At 43.1% G+C, this 20,870-nt stretch overlaps 1 protein-coding gene across 1 annotated transcript in view; it reads left to right on the top strand.

Moving 5' to 3' along the window:
• Positions 1-19,659, top strand: part of LOC121364527 (amine oxidase [flavin-containing] A-like) — a 35,418-nt gene extending 15,759 nt beyond the window's left edge. The window contains exons 4-15 of the mRNA XM_041487885.1: positions 2,931-3,035; positions 3,957-4,048; positions 6,939-7,080; positions 8,610-8,759; positions 9,717-9,876; positions 11,132-11,228; positions 12,592-12,645; positions 13,656-13,713; positions 14,130-14,227; positions 16,151-16,262; positions 17,541-17,603; positions 18,372-19,659. Coding sequence (XP_041343819.1) covers positions 2,931-3,035; positions 3,957-4,048; positions 6,939-7,080; positions 8,610-8,759; positions 9,717-9,876; positions 11,132-11,228; positions 12,592-12,645; positions 13,656-13,713; positions 14,130-14,227; positions 16,151-16,262; positions 17,541-17,603; positions 18,372-18,527 — 1,287 coding nt within the window. The 3' untranslated portion in view covers positions 18,528-19,659. The remainder of the gene's footprint in view (positions 1-2,930; positions 3,036-3,956; positions 4,049-6,938; positions 7,081-8,609; positions 8,760-9,716; positions 9,877-11,131; positions 11,229-12,591; positions 12,646-13,655; positions 13,714-14,129; positions 14,228-16,150; positions 16,263-17,540; positions 17,604-18,371) is intronic.
• Positions 19,660-20,870: the final 1,211 nt, after the last annotated feature.

Genomic DNA, 20,870 nt, shown 5'->3' with positions numbered 1-20,870 from the left:
CAGTGAGCTCCTCTGTGAAACTTGCAGCCAGAGCTCTTCTGCCTAGCAGGGAGACAATATTAAAACCAAATTAATAATTTGCCAGCCCAGCTCACTGGGGCTGGATTTACTCCCTGCTGTGGAGGTACTTGTGCCAGGGAGAAAGCTGGAGAACTGATGTGTCTATGGCTGTTGGGCTCGTGCTGCCTGATGGGAAATGGGAATTTCTTGCCTGGAATTTGCTAGAGTTGGGTTTCCTCAGATCCCATCTCTGATAGGTACAGCCCCACCACACAAATGTCACTGTGTCTGGAAACTATTTCAGCCTCTCTGAATTGTCTTAGCCTCTTCCAGGTCTGGTAGCACTTGTATTTTTCCAGCTTTTCCTGCCATCGGACTCCAGTCTTACTGAAGTTGTGGGTTTTTTTACATGCAGAAGAGAGCCACAAGTGACACAACTCTAGACTTTTTAAATTATCAGTTGGCATTTTGTAGTTCTCAGGGGTTAAAACATGTGTTCCCATTGATCTCCCTGGGCTACGGCATTGACCAAAGATGTTTTAAGCTAAGTAAGCTAAGGATAGGAGAGCTGTTTGCAAGTTACATCACTCTGTACAAACACAGTCACTCATCAGAAAGACTTTGGGAAAGAGATTTTCACTGAACAGTGAAAAACTGGGGACCTTTTGCTGCTACTCCTGGTTGGGCACAGGCTGCAGTATCAACAGAAGAGAAGGGCAGTAATAACTTCTCCTCACCCTGATTTGGGTGGCCTGACAGCATTGCACCCCATCTCTGCTGGAGGGCAGAATTATTGAGGTCAAAGCATGTCAAGGAAGGAATATGCATGGCACCTGTGTTCCCAACCACAATAAAAAGACTAGCAATAAATTAATTTTGAGAGTGTTTGATGGTCTTTTAGAAAAGCAAAATGCTGTGCAATAAGAATAAAATGATTAGTAGTGTGTTGCTGCTTGTTATCAGTATCTCCTAGTTTGATACAGCTTTAGTTTATGACAGTAAAAGCTGTAGGAATCAGTATTTCCCTTTGCAGGCACTGTTTGGCCCTCTTTTCTGTGGCTGAGCACAGTGCTGCAGCCTGGCAGTGAGAAACTGTCCTCAAGGGAAAGGAGGAGCCAGTGTCATGTGGAGGATTCCCTGCTGGGAGCTCACAGGAGCATTTACTCTGCTCTTGGCGTGGCAGAAATGCTTTGCATGCAGGCGTGCACCTGGAGAAGGCTGGAGCAGCATCCCCCCTGCCACCTTCCTTCAGTGTAAGTCTGAAAAAGAACAAAATATGGATAAAAGAGAGAAAAAAGTACGTGCCACACAAGATTGAGATTATATACCCAGAAATCCAGAGGTAATCAACCACTTCCTGGTGACTTGAAAGCACAACATTTGTTGGAATTAAAAAAAAAAAAAACAACCACAAATAAACTTGTGGATCTCAGGCTGAACTAATTGCTGAGATCAGAAGCTGGTGCTTTGCTTGGCCCAGAGCAGAAATTGCTGAGTCTGGATGGAACAGGAGAGTGGCTTTGCTGCTGCCCTCACTGAAGATGATGAGGAGGAAGAGCACAGAGTGACCTGATGGGCTCCAGAGGAGACAACACCAGGCAGGGTCAGCCAGGACTTGCCTTACCCACGTACATTTGCCTCCCCTACTGTGCCTCTCCTGGGGCTGACAAGAGTTCAACAAAGTGTAGGAATTTCAGTATTTCACTCCTTTTGCCAAGTCTGAAAGCCACTATGATCACTGAGTTGCGCCTTGCAGCCTTTATCTTTGTTATGATCTTTGCAGAGAAAGATGTTCTGCAGAACATCAGAAGCCCAAATGCATTTACACACAATTATCAGTGGGGAAGATCAATAAATTCTCTCTCAGCAAGTGTGAGGAGGGCGTGTTTGGCTCCTGCTTCGTGTCCTGTGTCCCCGTGTCCCCATTTCCTGCGTTTGAAGCATGCAGCCTCTCTCTTGCTCCGTGACTCCCACCTGCCAGGTGTGCTGGGCTGCCACGGGCTCCATGGCACTGAAAAGCAGGGTGCAAACTGCTTCAGCACCACAGCTCCTGCCTGTCATGGTCAGAGTGTTCCCTGCATCCTCACACAAACTGCTGACACAGCTGGAAGGGCAGGGAACAGAGAGGTCTGATCCGAAATTCACCACTGACTTACGTGGGGGAAGGTTCAAAGCAAATTAATAAAATGTTACCTGCTCATTCCTCTCCTGTCTCAGATTAAAGTTATCACAAAGAAGCAGTTGCTGTTAGATTGTTTCTCTTGTCATTATATCACAGGATTATCTGAAACAGTCAGTTTCAGATAATAACAGTTTCAGCCTCTGCTGCAACTCTGTGTCACACACATTGTAAGCACTGACACCACTTTTGCAAGAGTACAATATTTTTCTTCCTGCAGCCAAAACTTCCTGTTCAGAGTAGACTAGGTTTCTTTCATGGAATAATAAAAGAGGTATGTTTGCTTTTAAAGTGAGGTGTACCATAAAGGTGCTTGAATGGTTTGAAATGCATTCCATTTTAACCATTTCAGCAGCAGGCAGATAGAAGATTCATTTAAATCTAAAAAATGAAGGATGCTTAGGAACGAGGAATATTGCCTCTTTGGCCATGCCTTGAGTATCCTTAGCCCAGAACTTGACAACCTGCTCAGACCAAATGTACCCCTCCCCACCCCTTCAGAACAGTAAATATAAAAAGGGATTATTGTCCTTTTTAGTGCCAGTCCAGCTGGTTTTATCCCTCCTATTTAGCAACATGCATTCCATTGCTTGCATTTATATGCAGGAAAAATAATAAAAACCCAAAAACCCAGCCAGGTCTTTTGGGGCAAAAGGCCAAACATGTGATGACTCTGAGAATTTTGTATTCTTGAGTAATGAAGATCTGCTCTGTTGTATTTCAGTTGCTTGTGGTTTTATGTGCATTTCAGGGAAAGTCACGAAATTTCAATGACATTTGCCCTTCAACGTGGAATCCCTTGGTTTTTCTGGATTACAATAACTTCTGGAGAACCGTGGACAAGATGGGAAAAGAGGTAGGCTGTCAAAATTCTGTGTTTCCTGCAATGCTCCGTGAATAAATCGAGTTTGTTCTTGTTTTGTTTCTGGCAGGGTTTTTACTGCTTATTTAATATATTCCATGAAACAATTTTTAAAAAAAAGAATTTTTTTTTTTTTTTTTTTTTTTTTTTTTTTTTGGTAGCTGCCTAAGCTGGGCTCCAGTTTGACTTCACAGTAACTTTATTTTTAAAGTTCAAAATATAAGCAGTACAACTGCAGCCCCTGGAGCATTATACTCTCTTTCAAATATTCATCAGTTTCCATAAAATCTAGCAACAAACCAAGGGCTTATCAGAATCTCCAAGCATAACTCACTGTACTCCTGCAAATTCCACTGGTTTTATGTAGTTTTGCAGAATCAAATTTATGTATTATACTAGACTTCTTTTTGTCAATAGTACATTTTTTAAAAGATTTAGGGATCCACATCACGTTGCTCACATACAAATAATTATTACTAAGAATTTAGCTGCCTCAAGTATTTAAAAAATATCTAGACATTTTTTCTTACTCTGCAATTAGCAGAGAGACATAGGGGCCTTTGGATATTCATCTTGGAACTGACTGGAAAAAGAACTTTCCCCTCAATTTCTAGAGGACACCAAGACAACTAAATTTGAATTGCTTCTGGACAATTAAAAGCCAGATGAGTCCCAACACAAGGATATGTTTCACTGGTCAGCCAAAGACAGATTTGGTGGTCATGGTACAATTCATGCCCAAAGGAGTGAATGGAAACTATTCCATTTAGTGAATTTGTTCCAAATTTATGTCCATGTGCAGGGGACAAAAGTAACTCCTGGCCAACATATCAATTAAATCTGTGCTACTATCCAGCACACCAGGCAACGGTGAAGTACTGAATCATTTTTTGGGTATTTCACTTCTGTCTCCAGATTCCTGTTGATGCACCATGGGATGCTCCACATGCTGAAGAATGGGACAAAATGACCATGAAAGAGCTGATAAATAAGATTTGCTGGACCAAGTACGTAACTCTTTACCTGCTTTGAAATGCCAGCTGTGGAATGATAGTGGCTTTTTGGCAGGGTCTGTGGTACAGCTGAGTACAGATCAGGAGGTGTTTGAGATCTATTGTGTTTGCAGCTGCTTATTTAATATATTAAAAAAAAAACCCTCAACAACAGAACAAAACAGAAACGAAACATCCATCAGAAAGATTTCTATATTGCCCAGGAACTGACAGAAATAATAGGTTTTCCTCACTGAGAGGGGTGGACTTGTAAAGGCCCTTCTAACCCAAACTATTCTATGATTCTATGAGAGAAGACAAAAAGATCTGGAGGTATCTAAGATACCTGAAAAAATGAGGTTGAACTCAGTGTACATATTTTCTCATGACAAGAAAAAATATTCCATGAGCTGGGATATTAGAAGGGATTTTTTTCCCCTTCCCTCATGACAGCATTTTGAATAAAGATGATTTTTTTTTTTTTTTTTTTTTTTTTTTTTTTTTTGTTTCCCTAAGCAGTCAAAGTAATTCACAGCAGAAACCAATGAAACTATCACCTGTTGGATAAACAATCTCCAAACACATTCCACACAGGAGTGCAACACAGGAGAACCAAATGAGATAAGAAATTTTTTTCTTTCTTCTGAGGCTTCTCAGCTTCCCAGGAGAAAAATCCTGGGCGAAGGGATTTTTCAGAGAATGTGAATGCGACAGAGATGGGCTTTGGTTGGCTGGCAGGTGGCACCAAAGGTGCTGGGGGAGCCTGGGGTTTGCTTCAGCAGGTCCCTGGACACAGCAGTGGTGGTGTGGGCTCTTCCCACCTTCCTTTTCACTTCAAACCATTGGATCACTGAAGTCCAGCCAGCTCTCCTGGGGCTCTTTGCCTTACAGTGCAGTTTCCCATGAGACACTGACATTCAGGCCCTCGAGGAGGATGAAATCTGCCCTTCCAAATTCCAGGGCTGCCGTTCTGCTGTGTGCTGTACTCCTCTCAGGATCTTAAACTCCACAGTCTCATGGCCACTGCAGCCCTTCACCTTTGCATCATCCCACAGGTCCTCCTTGTTTGTGAGCAACAGATCCAACAGAACATCCACAAGAGCTGGTAGGAAGAGGGCTGAAGGTCTTGTATCATTTATAAAATGACTGGTGTGTTTTCTGTGAGGGACTGCACTGTACAAATAAAAAAAGGAACAATGTTCAATACTTTGAGGTGATGACAATTGGAAATTCTCTTACTTTCCCTTCTCTTTTCAATCATTTCTCTTTATAAGGCAAAGAGAAGTGTGCTCTTATGAGCAGTCGTGTCCCCACTTGCTGTGCCAGCCCCTCTGCTGTTCTCTAACATCTCCTCCCTCCTATTCAGTGTCTTTTATTTGTGTGACTGTGCTCTGTTTGCCCTTTCATTCTGACTGCAGGTTAGTGCTGTGCCTGCAGCTTCCTGACCAAAACTCTCCATTTGAAATTCATTTTTATGGCTTAGGTCTTGCTCCAGCTCCATGGGATATGCTGTACAGCCATTTGGACTTGCTCAGGCTCCCTGTGCCATTGGAGTTTTCTTTGCAATTAGTTTTATGAGCCTTTTGCCTGCAGACTTGGTTACTTTGAACTGCTGTTGCAAGTGCACTGTCTCTTCTTTTTCCAGTTTTTTACTGCTGCTTTTAGCCACGGAGCTGGTGGAGCATAAGCAGGACTGGGTTTGTAGTGATCCCTCCTTTAACAGACTTCTCTGTTGGGCAGCTTCTACTGCCAATGTTGTCAGTAAAACATCCAGTTTTAATGGATGTGCTCAGCTGCAATGCATTCAAAACTCAGTAAAAACCCATTTGAGATCTTTTAGCCAAGCCACATTTTTCTACGCACAGTTAAAAAACAGTGCTTAAACAGAAAAGCTCTTCCACAGCATTTTCTGTATGACTCAGGGCCAAGATTACAAAAGAAGATTTGTTTGCCCTGTGTTACAGATCAGCATCTACTGATCCTGGAGACTTTTTTCACATTTCTTAGGCCTGAACCTGCTGCAACTGTTTAGTGTCTTGGTGCTCTCAGAATTGTCATAGAGGACTCTTGTGTGCAGGCTTTCATATCCTGGCTAGTGAAATAGGGGTGAATGGACTTCATACTTTGAGAAATGAGGTTATAAAAGTTTATAAGTTACGTATTTTAGCCCAGATAACTTGCAAAGTTCCTTCCTTTATCAGATGATTATAAATTCATGTTGTTTCATGAAGCTTCATTGAAGTCAAAGTCCTTTTACCTTCTTTGCAAAATGATCTCAATTTTCTTACAAATCTGTGGCCACAAATGCAGGAAATGTGAATAGCTGCTGTTCCTCTGTTTATTTCAGAGGAGGTTCTGTGGTGGACAAGTGACCCTTTCCTTATTTTTATGGCAATGATTGCCAATTGGGTTTTCTCTGGGTTATTTACCAAGTCTGATTCTTGATTTCACAAAGGATCAGTGCAGCAGTGTTACATGACAGGTGGGGAATGTCTGGGCTCCGTGGCTGCTCAGTCCCTCAGGACCCATCAGACCCAGGAACTGATGTGCCCAATGAGCTCCCCATGAGAAATGGAGAAAGGTTTCACTAACAGATGACAAAAAATGTTCTTCTGCTGAAAAAAATATTTATTCTGATGAAATGAATAGCAGCTGGGAAAGTATTTAATGGAGGTGAAATCAGTGGGATTTCAAAGTAAGTAAATACTTTGGGAGGGAAGGAGGTGCTGGTAGAAACCTATTTAAACAGACTCACCACAGACCGAAAAATTAAACAAATATTAATCAACTTGACTTTTCTGACTTTGGGAAAGCAGCCCTTGTTTAGTATGGCAAATAAAATCCTGAAAGCAGTCAGGAAGTCCTATTTACTGACAGCCTTTTCCTGGTCCTGTGTCTCACGCAGAGCTGTCAGAGACTTCGCCACGGTCTTTGTCAACGTCAACGTCACGTCTGAGCCTCACGAAGTCTCTGCCCTCTGGTTCCTGTGGTATGTGAGGCAGTGTGGGGGCACATTCAGGATTTTCTCTATCACCAATGGGGGCCAGGTACAAAATGTCTCATTTCCTTCCTCCTCTCTTGAAACTGTGATGAGCAAGTGCAGTGTTGTACCCATCAAAACCTTGCAATTAATGAAAAGATGAGGGCACCAGAGAGAAATGTGTTCTCATGGGGTGATATAGCCCTGTCAAATAACTCTGTTTAGTGCTTATTGTTAATGTTTTAGGATTTTATTAGCTAAGATATGGAATAAATTGGGACTATTTAAAGAATTGGGGGCTTTCTGCATTTACTTCAGCAGTTGTTGCAGTTGTTGCAGTTGTGTTGCTTTTTTGCCAATTTATTTTCTATGGGTTATTTGAATGTTTACAAGAGTTCAGAACAAGTGTACTTCAGAGTGAAATGTGGATGTTTCTTTGGTGTTGAAGCCTCTAATGACAAGAGTTGGAAGTAAATAGCAAAAGGCCCTTCCTTCTTGGGTCAGCTCACATGGCAACAGTTTCCATCAACATCTGTCCATTGTGGTAAGAATAGACAACCATGTTTCAGGAAGGATGTAAGCAGTGCTGATGCTGTCCTGTGGTAGGAGACAGACCTGGCTAAGAGCCTTCCTCCTCAGGAGCCCCTCAGTCGTGTTTGCTGTCCCACATCAGCAGCTGCTAGATGCTGCAGCAAGAGTTAAAATTAATCCCAAGATACTCATAGCTGAATGAAACATGTGGAAAAGGGAAAGCTACCTTAGGAAGAGAACTTATTTTCTTTGTAGCTGGATGGGAGAAGCTGTCTTTGTTCCTATCATGCTTCCTTCTTCCCTCACCCCAGTCAATTTTAGTTGAGCAAAAGCACTAAGGGTTTCTGGCTTAGTTGCCCTTCCAAGTCTTATAAACCTGCTTGGGCAGCCATTTCAGTCTCGCAGCACTAAACTTTATGGATCCTTTCCTCCCTGCCAGTACCAGCATCTTACACATAAAAGTGAGCTGCTTCACCTCCCGCTGGTGGCTGGCAGCTGAAAGAGCTTTCAGTGCTTCCCCTGACCTCTGCGTGGACATTGCCGGGAAATGTGTCATAGATTGTGCTTTTTTCCTGGCAGTGCTGTCTTTGTGTCTTCCCAGAGAAGACACAGGGAGAAAGCTCATTACCTTGAGACCAGACTCAGCTAAAGATCTGTCTTGCTTCTGGGCTGGCACAGCATTTCACTGTAGAGTTGGTTTCTTTGTCACACTTGAGGGTTTTGGTAGCACTGTGGTGGGTAAAATACTCAGAACGTGTTTTGAATGAAGTGATATGTTTATTTTTGCTAGAAAGCCTGCATTATATGTGCATGTTCTCTAGGCTTAAAGAGTCTTTAAGCCAGGTCATTAGGGAAGCCATTGCAAAAGTGGTTTAGTCAGTAATCCCCACTGAGGCTCAGGTTTATGCCCTGGCTCTTCTGAAAGTCTGAGTGTCTTTGTGCACCCTAAGGACTTGAAGATTTGGCCTGCAATTTCGTGATGGTGAGCAGAAGTTGTATTCAATATCATTGTGATTAATGCTGTTGATTTTTTTGTCCGTGTTTCTTTCCTCTTTGTTGTTTTAGGAGAGGAAGTTTAAAGGGGGTTCCGGTCAGATATCAGAGAAAATAATGGAACGCCTCAAAGGCAGAGTTAAACTGGAGAGACCTGTGATCAGTATCGATCAGACAGGTGATAATGTCCTTGTGGAGACTCTAAACCATGAGATATATGAGGTAATTCAATCAGAATAAAAGTGGAGCATGCAATTAGTAGGGGAATATATCTGCTGTATCTCTTAGGCTGCTGTAATCAGGAAGTGTCCATTTGTGTGTGTCTGTTTCTTGGACTATGCTGACTCTCCATGGAACCTGCTTTACAGATTTATTTATGACTGGCTCTCTTCTTGGTGTTCTGCTACTTGGTTTCTGTCATTACTCTGACTCTTCTGCCTTAACTTTCTATGTCTTTATGTATTTTTGTGTTTTAGTTCTTCATTGAGACCATTTCAAAGGAAGAAAAAATAACCTTCCTGTTTGTGTCTGCATTTGTGGTTTGCAGCACAGAAAAAAAAAAAAAATTTCAAACACCTTTAGTAAGATTTTGCCTCTGTACTCTGGTGCTTTGAAATGCTCCATCACCCACGATGACCCACAGTGGCACCCATGGGGCGCACAGAGCCCCACCAGCCTGAGAGCACCTGAGAGCAGCAGTGTTGTGCTTTAGTGTCACCCTACAGAGTCCTGCACTGCTCCAGTCAGACCCAGGGCCTGTGAGAGGGATGGAGCACACTCAGGAAAGCTGGAATCACCATTAGTATTCCTTGTCTTGAAGTAACATCCTGTGAATGCGCACAAATGTGATTTTTTTTTAGTGTCTTATAACTGGGACAAATGTGGGTCATATTTTCCTGGAGATATAAAGGCAGTTTTACCCAGGCCACAGGATGTCTCTTGTGCCATTTCTCCACCTGTCTCCAGGCAAGTTTCACTCTGGTCTGTTTTTTCCAGCTCCATGTTTCTGAAATGGCAGAATTACTTTTGTCACCTGGAAATCTGTGTGTGGGAAAGCCACCTAGCAGGGTCAGGAGTGGGAAAGCTGTTAGCAGCTATTAAGAGAGTCTTCCAAACATGTCCTGTGGGATGAGTTCACAGGGAGGCAGCTCCTTGTGCTGACTTTGTTCTGCATTTCAGGGCAAGTACGTGATCAGTGCCATCCCTCCAATCCTGACAACTAAGATTCACTACAAACCAGAGCTGCCACCAGACAGAAACCAGTTAATTCAGCGTTTGCCTATGGGGAGTGTCATAAAAACCATGATGTACTACAGGGAAGCCTTCTGGAGGAGGAAGGGTAGGTGGGGAATGCAGAGGACTTGGGAACTCTGTGCAAAATTTGAAGTTCTGCTGTCTAACAATCAGGAAAATAAATCCAAGGGAGGGTTAAATGTTCAAAACCCCAAAATCAAACATACAGAAATGTGAAAAGTAAAGCTCCTTAGAAAGCAGAAGCCTTTCTCTGAGTTTGTGTGCATGCCTTGTCCCAAAGATGAGTCCAGACCCAAACAGGATCCCAAATCTCATAGTAGCTGGCTGAGGTGGGATGACCAAGAGAACAAGCAATGTTTCCCTGGGAAACCTTGCTGAAACCTGCAGAGCACAGAAGCATCAGCTTCCCTGCAGCATCAGCTCCCTTCTTCCTTCTCCTGCCAGGACACTTAGGTCAGCCAAAGAGAATTTACAGCAGATGACAAGCAGAGCTTCAGGTGTAAGCAAGACCTTTCCCTGATTTTAATCTTCTGTTCTGCAGACTTGATATCTCAGAGGACTGGGAAAAGTAGGTTAGCTTTTTGTTCAGCTCAAGATATTTTTTCCATGCTGTAATATCTTGTTTTTCTCCGCTTTAACTGATACTATTTTCAGAACTATTTTTATGAACAGATTAGTTCCACTTTCTTCCTAACAATATTGAGAGTGGTAAGAATATTTCTTAATCAAAGTAATATCATTTTTTGCATGTTTCAGGGCGTAACCTGGCCATTGAGATTAGGCAGGAATACAGTCAGGTGCATGCCTTGTCTTCTAGATGAGATTTTTTTGCATGTTCAACTGAAACATGTCCTGATGTGGTCCTAGATTAGACAGCCCATGCTTCTGCTGCATTACTGTTATGGAACACCATTCCTAACAATCTTATCACCAGCAAAATCAAAATAGTGGGAATTTGAGCCTGCAGTGACCAGATGTAATTCCACTGAGGTTTGTTTTGGTCAAAATCACTCATGGAATGAATCACCATAATTCTGACTAGATCCATTTATTTTTAATGTTTATTCTCCCCAAAATAGAAAGCCAAAGGGACTTGCAGCAATCCACAGAAATTCCTTGTTAGCTAACAATGGAATTTTAATGATTTTTACACAATTTCCCAGAGTCAGAGAGAATAGAGAAACTGTTACAGAGACTCTTCAGACACATAGATGTTATTTGTAATAACAGAATTACTGTACAATTCCTTTTAGGGATAATTTCCCCTGCTCATTCCTATCAGAAAGAGTGATCATCAACAAGTTTTTCTAACAATCATCTTGGGGTTTCTTTCCCCTTAGGTTATTGTGGTTCCTTTGTCATTGAGGATGAAGAGTCTCCAATTGGAATAACCATAGATGACACAAAACCTGATGGAACTTTCCCTGCCATTATGGGGTAAAAGCTGCTGGCTTTACCAAGATGTGTATTTCTTCTTGTAAGAGTTAGTGGGAGCAGGAGGGAGAGGGGAAATGACCAGGTTACATCACTGTTTCTCACTTCCACAGCTGGCACAGATGGAGGAGAGCACTTCTGCCAAGCCTGTGCCTCTCTAGTCCGTATAAATTTTTTGTGAAGGTTCTGCTATAAACAGCCTAATACAAAAATGTGGTTGGGAAGGAGTTGTTGAATTCTGCTGTAGCCTTTTTTTAAGCATTCAGTTCACATTTGTTGTTTTTTTTTTTTTTTTTTATTGCTGTGGAGTAGATTTAGAAATAAATCCCTGTCTTACCTATCTGAGCCTGTATTTGGCTTATGTTGGGCTTTTATGTTTAGTGCCTGGTCCAAAATGACAACACAATTGTCCAAGAAATCCTCATTTTCTCCTCTCCCCACTGAGCTGGGGAACATCAGCTGCTGGAGCAGGGAGGCAGCTGTGCAGTGAAAAAATCAAGGTTCTGTAGAAACTGACAAGTAAAAATGTTACAGTTTGGACAAACAGGTGGGAAAATACAGGACAACATTGACTGGCTTTTAAAATAGCTGAAACCAAATGAACAAACAATCTTTACACGTGTTTCCACGTGTAATCTGAGGTGAGAGTGTCAAACAAAGGCCAATATAAATGTCAGGCAACTACTCCTTGAGTGTCTGGCAGGGAAAGCTCACCCCTTCTACTGAACTGTACATGTTTATGGGCATGTTCAAGGCTTGAAAGCTTCCATGACCTGAGAGCAGCAGACCTCCTCCAAGTCCCATATGGCAAACAGTTTCCAGCTTTCTTTCTCCTAATGGATTTATGTGACTTTCTAAAAGAGTGGAGGAACATACTTCATCCCCTGGATATCTCCACTAGGGTCAGATGAACTAATTGTCAAATCTGTTTCCTTCAAGAAGAGTAAATATTAATCCTTGCAGGATTAATATTTCTATAATTAATAATTAATTAATATTAATTCTTGCAGGAGTGATCCATGACACTGTGCAGTGCCTGTCAGAGCAGCAGGCTGCCATCACTCACTAACACCAAGTGACACAGGCAGCTGCCTGCTGGACTGCAAAAGCTTAATAAACTGAGAATTTCAGTCCTTTTGGATCATACTAGATAGGGAATGCACACCCTCCCTTTCAGTTGACTCTGCAGGTTACCCTGCATGGGCTTTTTCACCTGTGTGACCTGCAGTTATTTAATGTTGAGCTATGATGACAAACCTGCAGCTCATTACATACCAGTAAAGTGCTTTGCCAATCCATTTTTAGAGTCATTTCGAGCCTGCAAATCAGCTGGGGTGATTTTCATGTATCTTATTTTTGTTTTCAGTTTCATCCTTAGCAGAAAGGCTCTCAAACTGGCCCACCTCAGCAAGGAAGAGAGGTAAGAGTTCAGAAGCTGTAGATATTCAGAAACAAATTGTTTCTCTGGGATGCTTCCCCACAGGAATGTGTGTGAATATATGTGTGAATGTGCACATTTATACATGCTCAGCACAACTGCCAACACTGGAAATTGAGGCAGAAATTGAGATTTTAGCATAAACAGGCTGAGACACTAAAGCTAATATTCATCCAGTTATGGATATTTCTAAATTTCCAAGTCCTGACCACTCTTCCATGCTATGATTTACCAATTCTGGGTCTCTTTGTGAACAGAGAAGATTTTTCCAACCATGTTCCCAGACTACATCTCCACTGAATGATGCTTTAACCCAGGGATACAGCAGTGCTGACATGTCTCCTTTTGGGTCTCCTTCACATTCAGACTGGGTGATAAAATTTTTAAACTTCTGTGTTTATAAAAGTATGGTTTCCCCATTAGTCAGTGAAATGAACAAACAGTACTTTCTAAATGTGAGTTTTGGTACAGTGCAAGTGAAAGGGGAGCTCTGCTTAGGAATGTGAGCAGCATTCTTCAGCTCATATTTTATTCCCAGCTATAGTAAATCTGTAGGGATTTAATTGATTTATATTGCTTTTCTTCTGGTCTTACACCAGTGAACATGAGGATGAATTGGCTCTGCATCCTAAAATAGCTGTACAAAGATTTATTTTTTTAAAGCTCATTGCCAAAATCAACCTTCATTTCCCATTCCCTGAGTCCATTTTAGATGTAACTTTTAGGCATCAGCATTTGAAATATGCATGTTAAGATAAGAACTTGAAATCTGACTTAAAAACAAAGCCTAACCCAACTTTCTTTCCAATGTTGCAGTAAGTTTGGGTTTTTTATAAAAAAGATGAGAGGAGAGGTTCCCCCCCACACCCCCTTTTTTTTTCTGATTCTGATTTTGTTTTCAAGTTTGGGTTTTTTATAAAAAAGATGAGAGTGGAGAGGTTCCCCCCACACACCCTTTTTTTTTTCCTGACTCTGATTTTATTTTCTTATAGGAAAAAGAGGATCAGTGAGGCATATGCCAAGGCACTGGGGATGAAAGAGGCTTTACAAGTAAGGAATTAATGCCTAGTTTTGGCTCTGTTGCACAATATTGTTGCTCCTTTGTTCTGGATGATGAGGGCAAAGTTCCTGGCACCTAAAATGTTTACCTAAAATTGCATGTTGGGCCATGCAACAAGGGGAGGGCAGGTCTGAGTACAAGAAGAAAAGAACTGCCAGTCTCACCCTGCACAAGAAAAGAGAAGGCAGTGCATGTTTTAATTTGTCCTGTCGTGTGCCCGTGGGAGACTGGTGTTTCTGTAAAAGCACAAAAAATTGTTTTGTGCAGATGGATAGCATTAGCCAGATGACATGGCACTCCTTTGTCAGGTATTCTTAGCCTGTTATCCTCCTCTTCAAAAGCAATATGTTCTTTCTTTCCAATTTCTCTGTCAGTGTTTCACTGTTTCCTCTGTTGAAACTCACAGCCTGTGCATTATGAAGAGAAGGACTGGGCCACGGAGCAATATTCAGGGGGCTGCTACACAGCCTACTTCCCACCAGGCATAATGCATTCCTACGGAAGGTAAAACACAGAATGCTTTGCTTTCTAATTCACATTTTAGCTCATGTACAACGTTATACCTTGTGCAACACACCCATGGCATATTTACAATATTAGGAGAACTCCAACCCTCTTTCCACTCCGCTACTCCCCAGCTAACAAGGATATTGCTGTTTGCTTTACTAAGAACAGAGTTTCTCTTATGGCTTTTAAGGAAATGAAACACAGTCACAAAGGGACCTGCTAAAGCCACAAAACTTTTCCCCTCTGGATTATTTACAGTAGTTTGTTCTATGCAGTATTTGCGGGGGATCCCTACAAGTAAGGAATTAATGCCTAGTTTTGGCTCTGTTGCACAATATTGTTGCTCCTTTGTTCTGGATGATGAGGGCAAAGTTCCTGGCACCTAAAATGTTTACCTAAAATTGCATGTTGGGCCATGCAACAAGGGGAGGGCAGGTCTGAGTACAAGAAGAAAAGAACTGCCAGTCTCACCCTGCACAAGAAAAGAGAAGGCAGTGCATGTTTTAATTTGTCCTGTCGTGTGCCCGTGGGAGACTGGTGTTTCTGTAAAAGCACAAAAAATTGTTTTGTGCAGATGGATAGCATTAGCCAGATGACATGGCACTCCTCTGTCAGGTATTCTTAGCCTGTTATCCCCCTCTTCAAAAGCAATATGTTCTTTCTTTCCAATTTCTCTGTCAGTGTTTCACTGTTTCCTCTGTTGAAACTCACAGCCTGTGCATTATGAAGAGAAGGACTGGGCCACGGAGCAATATTCAGGGGGCTGCTACACAGCCTACTTCCCACCAGGCATAATGCATTCCTACGGAAGGTAAAACACAGAATGCTTTGCTTTCTAATTCACATTTTAGCTCATGTACAACGTTATACCTTGTGCAACACACCCATGGCATATTTACAATATTAGGAGAACTTCAACCCTCTTTCCACTCCGCTACTCCCCAGCTAACAAGGATATTGCTGTTTGCTTTACTAAGAACAGAGTTTCTCTTATGGCTTTTAAGGAAATGAAACACAGTCACAAAGGGACCTGCTAAAGCCACAAAACTTTTCCCCTCTGGATTATTTACAGTACCCCCCCCCCCCCAAGCCCTTGAGGATACACATCTTGGACAGATGAAGGGTCTCCTCTGACTGGAGCATCAGGTTCAGGAGAAGCCCAGGAGCTCCTCAACATGTCCAGCATGGGGTTAGACCCTGCCTGAGCCGAGATCACGTGGGGAGGAATTGTCCCATGCACAGTCATTTATCTCTTGTCATTTATCCAAACACTCAGCAGGGATGGGTGAGGTGTCTGGCCTGGGGAAGCTGCTGCCAAGCAGACAGGGAAAGCCTAATGGGGGATTAGATGGGAGCCCTTACACCAGGCACATTCCCAGTGGCAGAGGGAGCTCAGTACCTGCAGCTGGGTTGGAATGCTTGTGCAGCACTGCAGGGCTGAGGGACTGGATTTGTGACCCTGTGGGGAGAATGCAGCTCCCTGATGCCTTCAGCAGCCAAGCAAGTCCAGCCTCCAAACAGAAGCTGATATTGGTGATTTAGCACTACAGAAACCACATCCACATTCCACTGTAATGGCAGGATAACAGCAAAGCTGCCATGCAGAACACATAAGTCTATCAGCTGCTGGAGGCTGTTAGGATTATCCCTTATCCCAGCACTAAACTAAGGCCTGTATTATTTTGTATGGAAGCTGGGAACACTGATTTATGCCTTAGGTTTTTCTCTCTCTCAGATCTTGAATTTTGTGTGCAGAAGCAAGCAGGTGATCCTGCAGGGACAGCTTGTCACACCTCAGCCCAGGTCTGCAGGGATTCTGGAGAGCTGAAGCCCTGTGCTCCATCAAAACCATAAATTGCTTTTAGAAGGATCATCAACCTCCTGTCACTTGTCACCTGACATTCTCCACTTGTTTTGAAGGATCATTCGCCAGCCTGTTGACAGAATCTACTTTGCTGGCACGGAGACAGCGACCCAGTGGAGTGGATACATGGAGGGAGCTGTGCAGGCAGGAGAGAGAGCAGCCAGAGAGGTACAGACCACTGCTCTGCTTCCAACATCTCTATCAAAAGCCTGGAAAGGATTAAGTACTGCTTGGAGAGTCTGATTTAGTGCAAAGGCTCCTAGAATTGACAGGGAGGCATCTCAGAAAACAATGTGACCGAAGTATTTTTTTAAACTTATTTAATTGGTTATTGAATAAAGTGAAGCCAAGAATCTCAACCAAATCAGAGTATTACTGAACTGAAGACTTAAAATAAAGCTTATGCCATGAACTGCATGTCTAGAGGAAAAAACCCCCCAACCTGATGCTGTTTGTAGATACACTACCTCAATTTCTAACAAATTAATCACTGCATGTTTTAAAACGAATCTAAGTCATTTCAAATGCTCACAGCTATTTCCTGTGCAGAAATCTGAAAATCTGAACATTGTTCTCATTTTTGATCTATCCCTTCTGCTTCTCCTTTTACAAGACAGTCCTGTTAACTGAGCTTTATGAAATTGTAATGTGCAGCTCTGATAATGTCTAAATCTCCTCAGAATGACACACATTGGGCTGGGTTCCCAGTCACAGTGAAATCCCTTTACAACAATCTGGAGGGAGGGGGAAAAAGCATTAAAGGGTGCACATTACAGTTGCAACTGCATGGCAAAGCCACAAAGTTGTTATTTAAAGGAAAATCACTCTTTTACTTCCATTTGACAGAATGTCATATTTGCCTTATAATCCTTATTCCTTGCTTCATTTCAAGTCACCTAACTTCTCTTTTCTCCATGCCTGTGAGCAGTAGTTACAAAGACAGTGAGCTGTCTTCTGGAGGCATTCATTTGCTCCCAAAAATCCCCATGATTCTTACAATCAGTTTATTCTCAAGAAAAATCCTTGATGAGCTTTGTACTGCTGGAATAGGCGAGGGAGGGCTCCATAATTCTATGCTGTGAGAGCCTCTGGGTTGCATCTCTCCTCTTTCCATATCCCAGAAGCATCACTCCTAACAGGTTTTGTGTCCCAAGTGCATGGCTGTAACCTCACATTGGTATTTCTCTAACTGCCTTGAGAAAAAGCTTTTTTGTTTTTACTCAGAAGAAAAAAAAAAAAAACCCAAACAAAGAAACCTAAAAACCATCCACAAAAATATTTAGAGAAGCTCTAGTAGAAATCATTGTACATTTTCTGGTTCAAGAGACTTTCAGCTAGTCACCTTTTATCAATGTCACCTTGCTCTGACTTCCTCTGTTTCTCCAAAACTGGAAGTATTGTGGGTTTTAATTTTTTCACATGGTACAAGTAATTTTTTTCTTCTAGGTACTGCACAGTATGGGGAAGATCTCCAAGAGTGAAATTTGGATGCCAGAGCCAGCGTCAAAGGTGAGCCAGAGTGTCACTGCACCCACAGGCACACCCCCCTCAGTCAGGTGTGTCCCTATTTCACAGAATCACAGAATAATGAGGTTGGAAGAGCCCTCTAAGATCATCGAGTCCAACCTATGTCCTAACACCTCAACTCAGAATCTAGACTCTATCACCAAGTGCCGTGTCCAGCCTTTTTTTAAACACATCCAGAGATGGTGATTCTACCACCTCCCTAGGTAGATCATTCCAGTACTTTATTATTCTTTTGGTGAAAATTTTTTCCTAATATCCAACCTATACCTTCCCTGACGTAGCTTGAGACTGTGTCCTCTGGTTCTGTCAGTGCTGCCCAGTGATTCATTTCAGTGATTCCTGTGCACCCTGCTCCCAGGCAAGGCTTTAGTGACCTCACATGCTGATGATATTAATTTCTGTGACTTGTCCAAGGAATATTGTTACCCCTGTCTGAAGGGTGGATGACTAAGAGCCAAGCACACTGATCTCAGATCCTGGGGGACTGAAAAATGCAGCCTAATTCTGCCCAGTTCCAGGCCATGGTTTAAAGCCAAATAGAACCTCATTCCAGCCACAAGTAACTCCATCTTCACTGTCCTGTGGCCGTTCAGGATGACAGAACACACATCTCACAGCCATGACTCTTCTTCCCCGCACAACCTGGGAAATACCTGTGGCCTCCCCAGCCTCAGGGGGGGCGTTTGCCACCTCCCTGCTCACCTGGTGAGGGGGCACCCTCCGAAGTCACCATCTCCTCTCTTCCCTCAGGATGTCCCAGCCCGACCATTCCCCACCAGCTTCTGGGAGAGGAACCTGCCCTCGGCGCCGGGGCTGCTGTGCCTGCTGAGCTGCACGCTGTGCCTCACCTCGGTGGCTGCTGCAGGGCTCTTTGTCTGTAAAAAGGGACTTGTTGGCCGAAACTAGCGGGGACCAGTGGAAGCTGCACACCCCATCTCCTCCCCTTTTACCAGATGAGTGTTATTTTGGAGAAAAGTGGCATGGACAGCTGGAAAGAGCAAAAAGTTGTTCTACTTGTGATTTTTCTTTTTAGTCCCATGATTAATGAATCGAATCTACTGCAGTTGCTACCAGCTAAACAGAAATCAATCAACTGTGAGGGTGTATTTCAAACTTGTCCATTTGTTTTTGGTTGGATGTAATAATATCAATGATATATTTCTGATACAGGAAAGCAAAATGCAAATCACACCTTTTCTGAGTTGCAAAGAGGTCTTGGAGAATGCTTTTGTTTCCACTCAGTGTTTTATTTTTCACCACACAGACAGTAAATGCCCTCATGCATTCACCTCAGTCAGCAGCTCAGAACATCCTAGGTTGTTCCCATACCATCCCCACTGCACAGAAGAGATTAGCATGCCAATCAGTCATAGAATTGCCAAATTAATTTTCAAATGCATTTGATTAATTATTAATCACCGCAACGTGAAACTTAACCTCAAGCTGGATGAAAGGAGGTAATTAGCATGAGGCACAGCACTGAGCAGGGAGAGAGGAGGCATGGCTGGGCTTCATCCTGCCCACTGCCAAGGAAACATCTGTGCACATCTGCTCTGCAGGGTGCCTGCCCTGAGAGCATCCATCCAGCCCAGCCTTGTGCTGCCACAGCACAGTGAAATGAATTAGCAAAGTTGAATTCCCCTGACTTGCAGCAGGTGCTGGCTGTTATTTTCCAAATGGCAGCAGCTTCCTGGTTCCCTGTCCATTTACTGCCCCTCATTTTGCTGCTAATCCATGGCCCCTTCTTCTAATAAGGAGAAATGTATTTGAGGCTCGAATTACTGCCTTGTAAATTACAGTAATTGGATGCATCTGCCTGTTCCGCTCTTATTATGTACATGATACACTTAAAATAATCACTTGAGTGTTTTACTGAAGTCTGGAATGTATGTTTCACAATGTACCATCATTATGTGGTCTTTTTGCCATGAATTTTGAGCGTTGTACGTGTCCATGAACTCAGCTGTCGTTCAACATGGGTGAAATGTGCCTTTCAATAGTCCTGAAACCTTGATCTTCTTATAAACTTTTCTTCAGATTCTGTCTTTCTTGGCTTTTTGTGAGTTACATGAATTGCTGATTGACTCGAGGGCTCCCTGCTGAATGTGCTCTCCCCAGCTCCAGCCACTGCAGAGCAGGGATTGCTGTGCACAAGGAGAACCCTGGGCATGCAGCCTGGCACAGCCACAGTGCCTCCTCAGGGAGGGAGCACAGGCTGCTGCTGAGCCCTTTGTGGTGTGAAACAGTTCTACACTGCCACACGCTTCCCCCAGGGGGACATTTCCACCACCTGAAAAACACTGCCTGTACCTGTTCAAAAATAGTTTATCCATAGGTATATTTGTAGCAATTAGAGCCATTCATTTTCAGGCTTACTTTAATTTTCAGAACTTCTGTACATAACATGCAAAAGAGACCCCAGATCATCTGCAATACACCCATGAACCAACACTGTCCAGCTTCACTTTTCACCTTATCCACACACATTTCTATTGAAATTAGTTTGGGGTTTGAAATACCAGTGCAATTCAGCTGAATCCATCTCAGACTGTGAAACAGGGCCAGGTACAACACTGCCCCCTTCCCAGGGAAAGGCACGTCTCACTGCTGTGGGATTGGCAGGCAGCAAGTGAAATGAGAGAGATTGATTAAAATTGGCATTTCTGAAACTCCTGCAGCTCCCAGGCACCAGGCTGCTGCAGAGAAAGGGCAGCATTTGTCAGAGATTATAGACCAGTTCCCATCCTGCTTTAATGCCCTTTCTGACAATCAGACCAATTTCCCTGTTTAAACATTAAACATTTAGCTTAAATATTAAACAGCCAGGCATCTTTCTTAAACCAATTTTGAAACAGAATGGGACTGAGTTTATCACCATTGACAACTCCCCAAGTGAGCTGCTGCTGGTATTAAAGCTGAGAGGATCGAGCACCTGGGAAACTCCTCTTTATTTTGGGGGCCAAGCAGTGCCCACACCCAGGCTGGGGAGTGGGAAAGCCTTTGGACACCTTCCCAAATCAGGGGTGCTCAGTGCCCCAGTTTTTGGAGGAAGAGCTTTGCACTCCCTTGGCAGAAGTGGGAAATGTTCTGTCCTCTGAAAGACAAAGACACCCTGGTGAGATGGGAGATGCTGAGGTCCACACCAAGTCCTTCAGCACCAGTGTGGGAACTAAACTGCACTGCCACCCCTGGGAAATGAGAAAACCTTAGGTGAAAGGGCTGCTGGAAGTAAAACAAAGACCAGGGAAA

This window comes from Pyrgilauda ruficollis, unplaced genomic scaffold, assembly GCF_017590135.1.
Source record: "Pyrgilauda ruficollis isolate IOZ18807 unplaced genomic scaffold, ASM1759013v1 scaffold85, whole genome shotgun sequence".
Lineage (NCBI taxonomy): Eukaryota > Metazoa > Chordata > Aves > Passeriformes > Passeridae > Pyrgilauda > Pyrgilauda ruficollis.
Note: the sequence above shows the minus strand (reverse complement) of the source record. Positions and strands in the feature narration are given on the sequence as shown.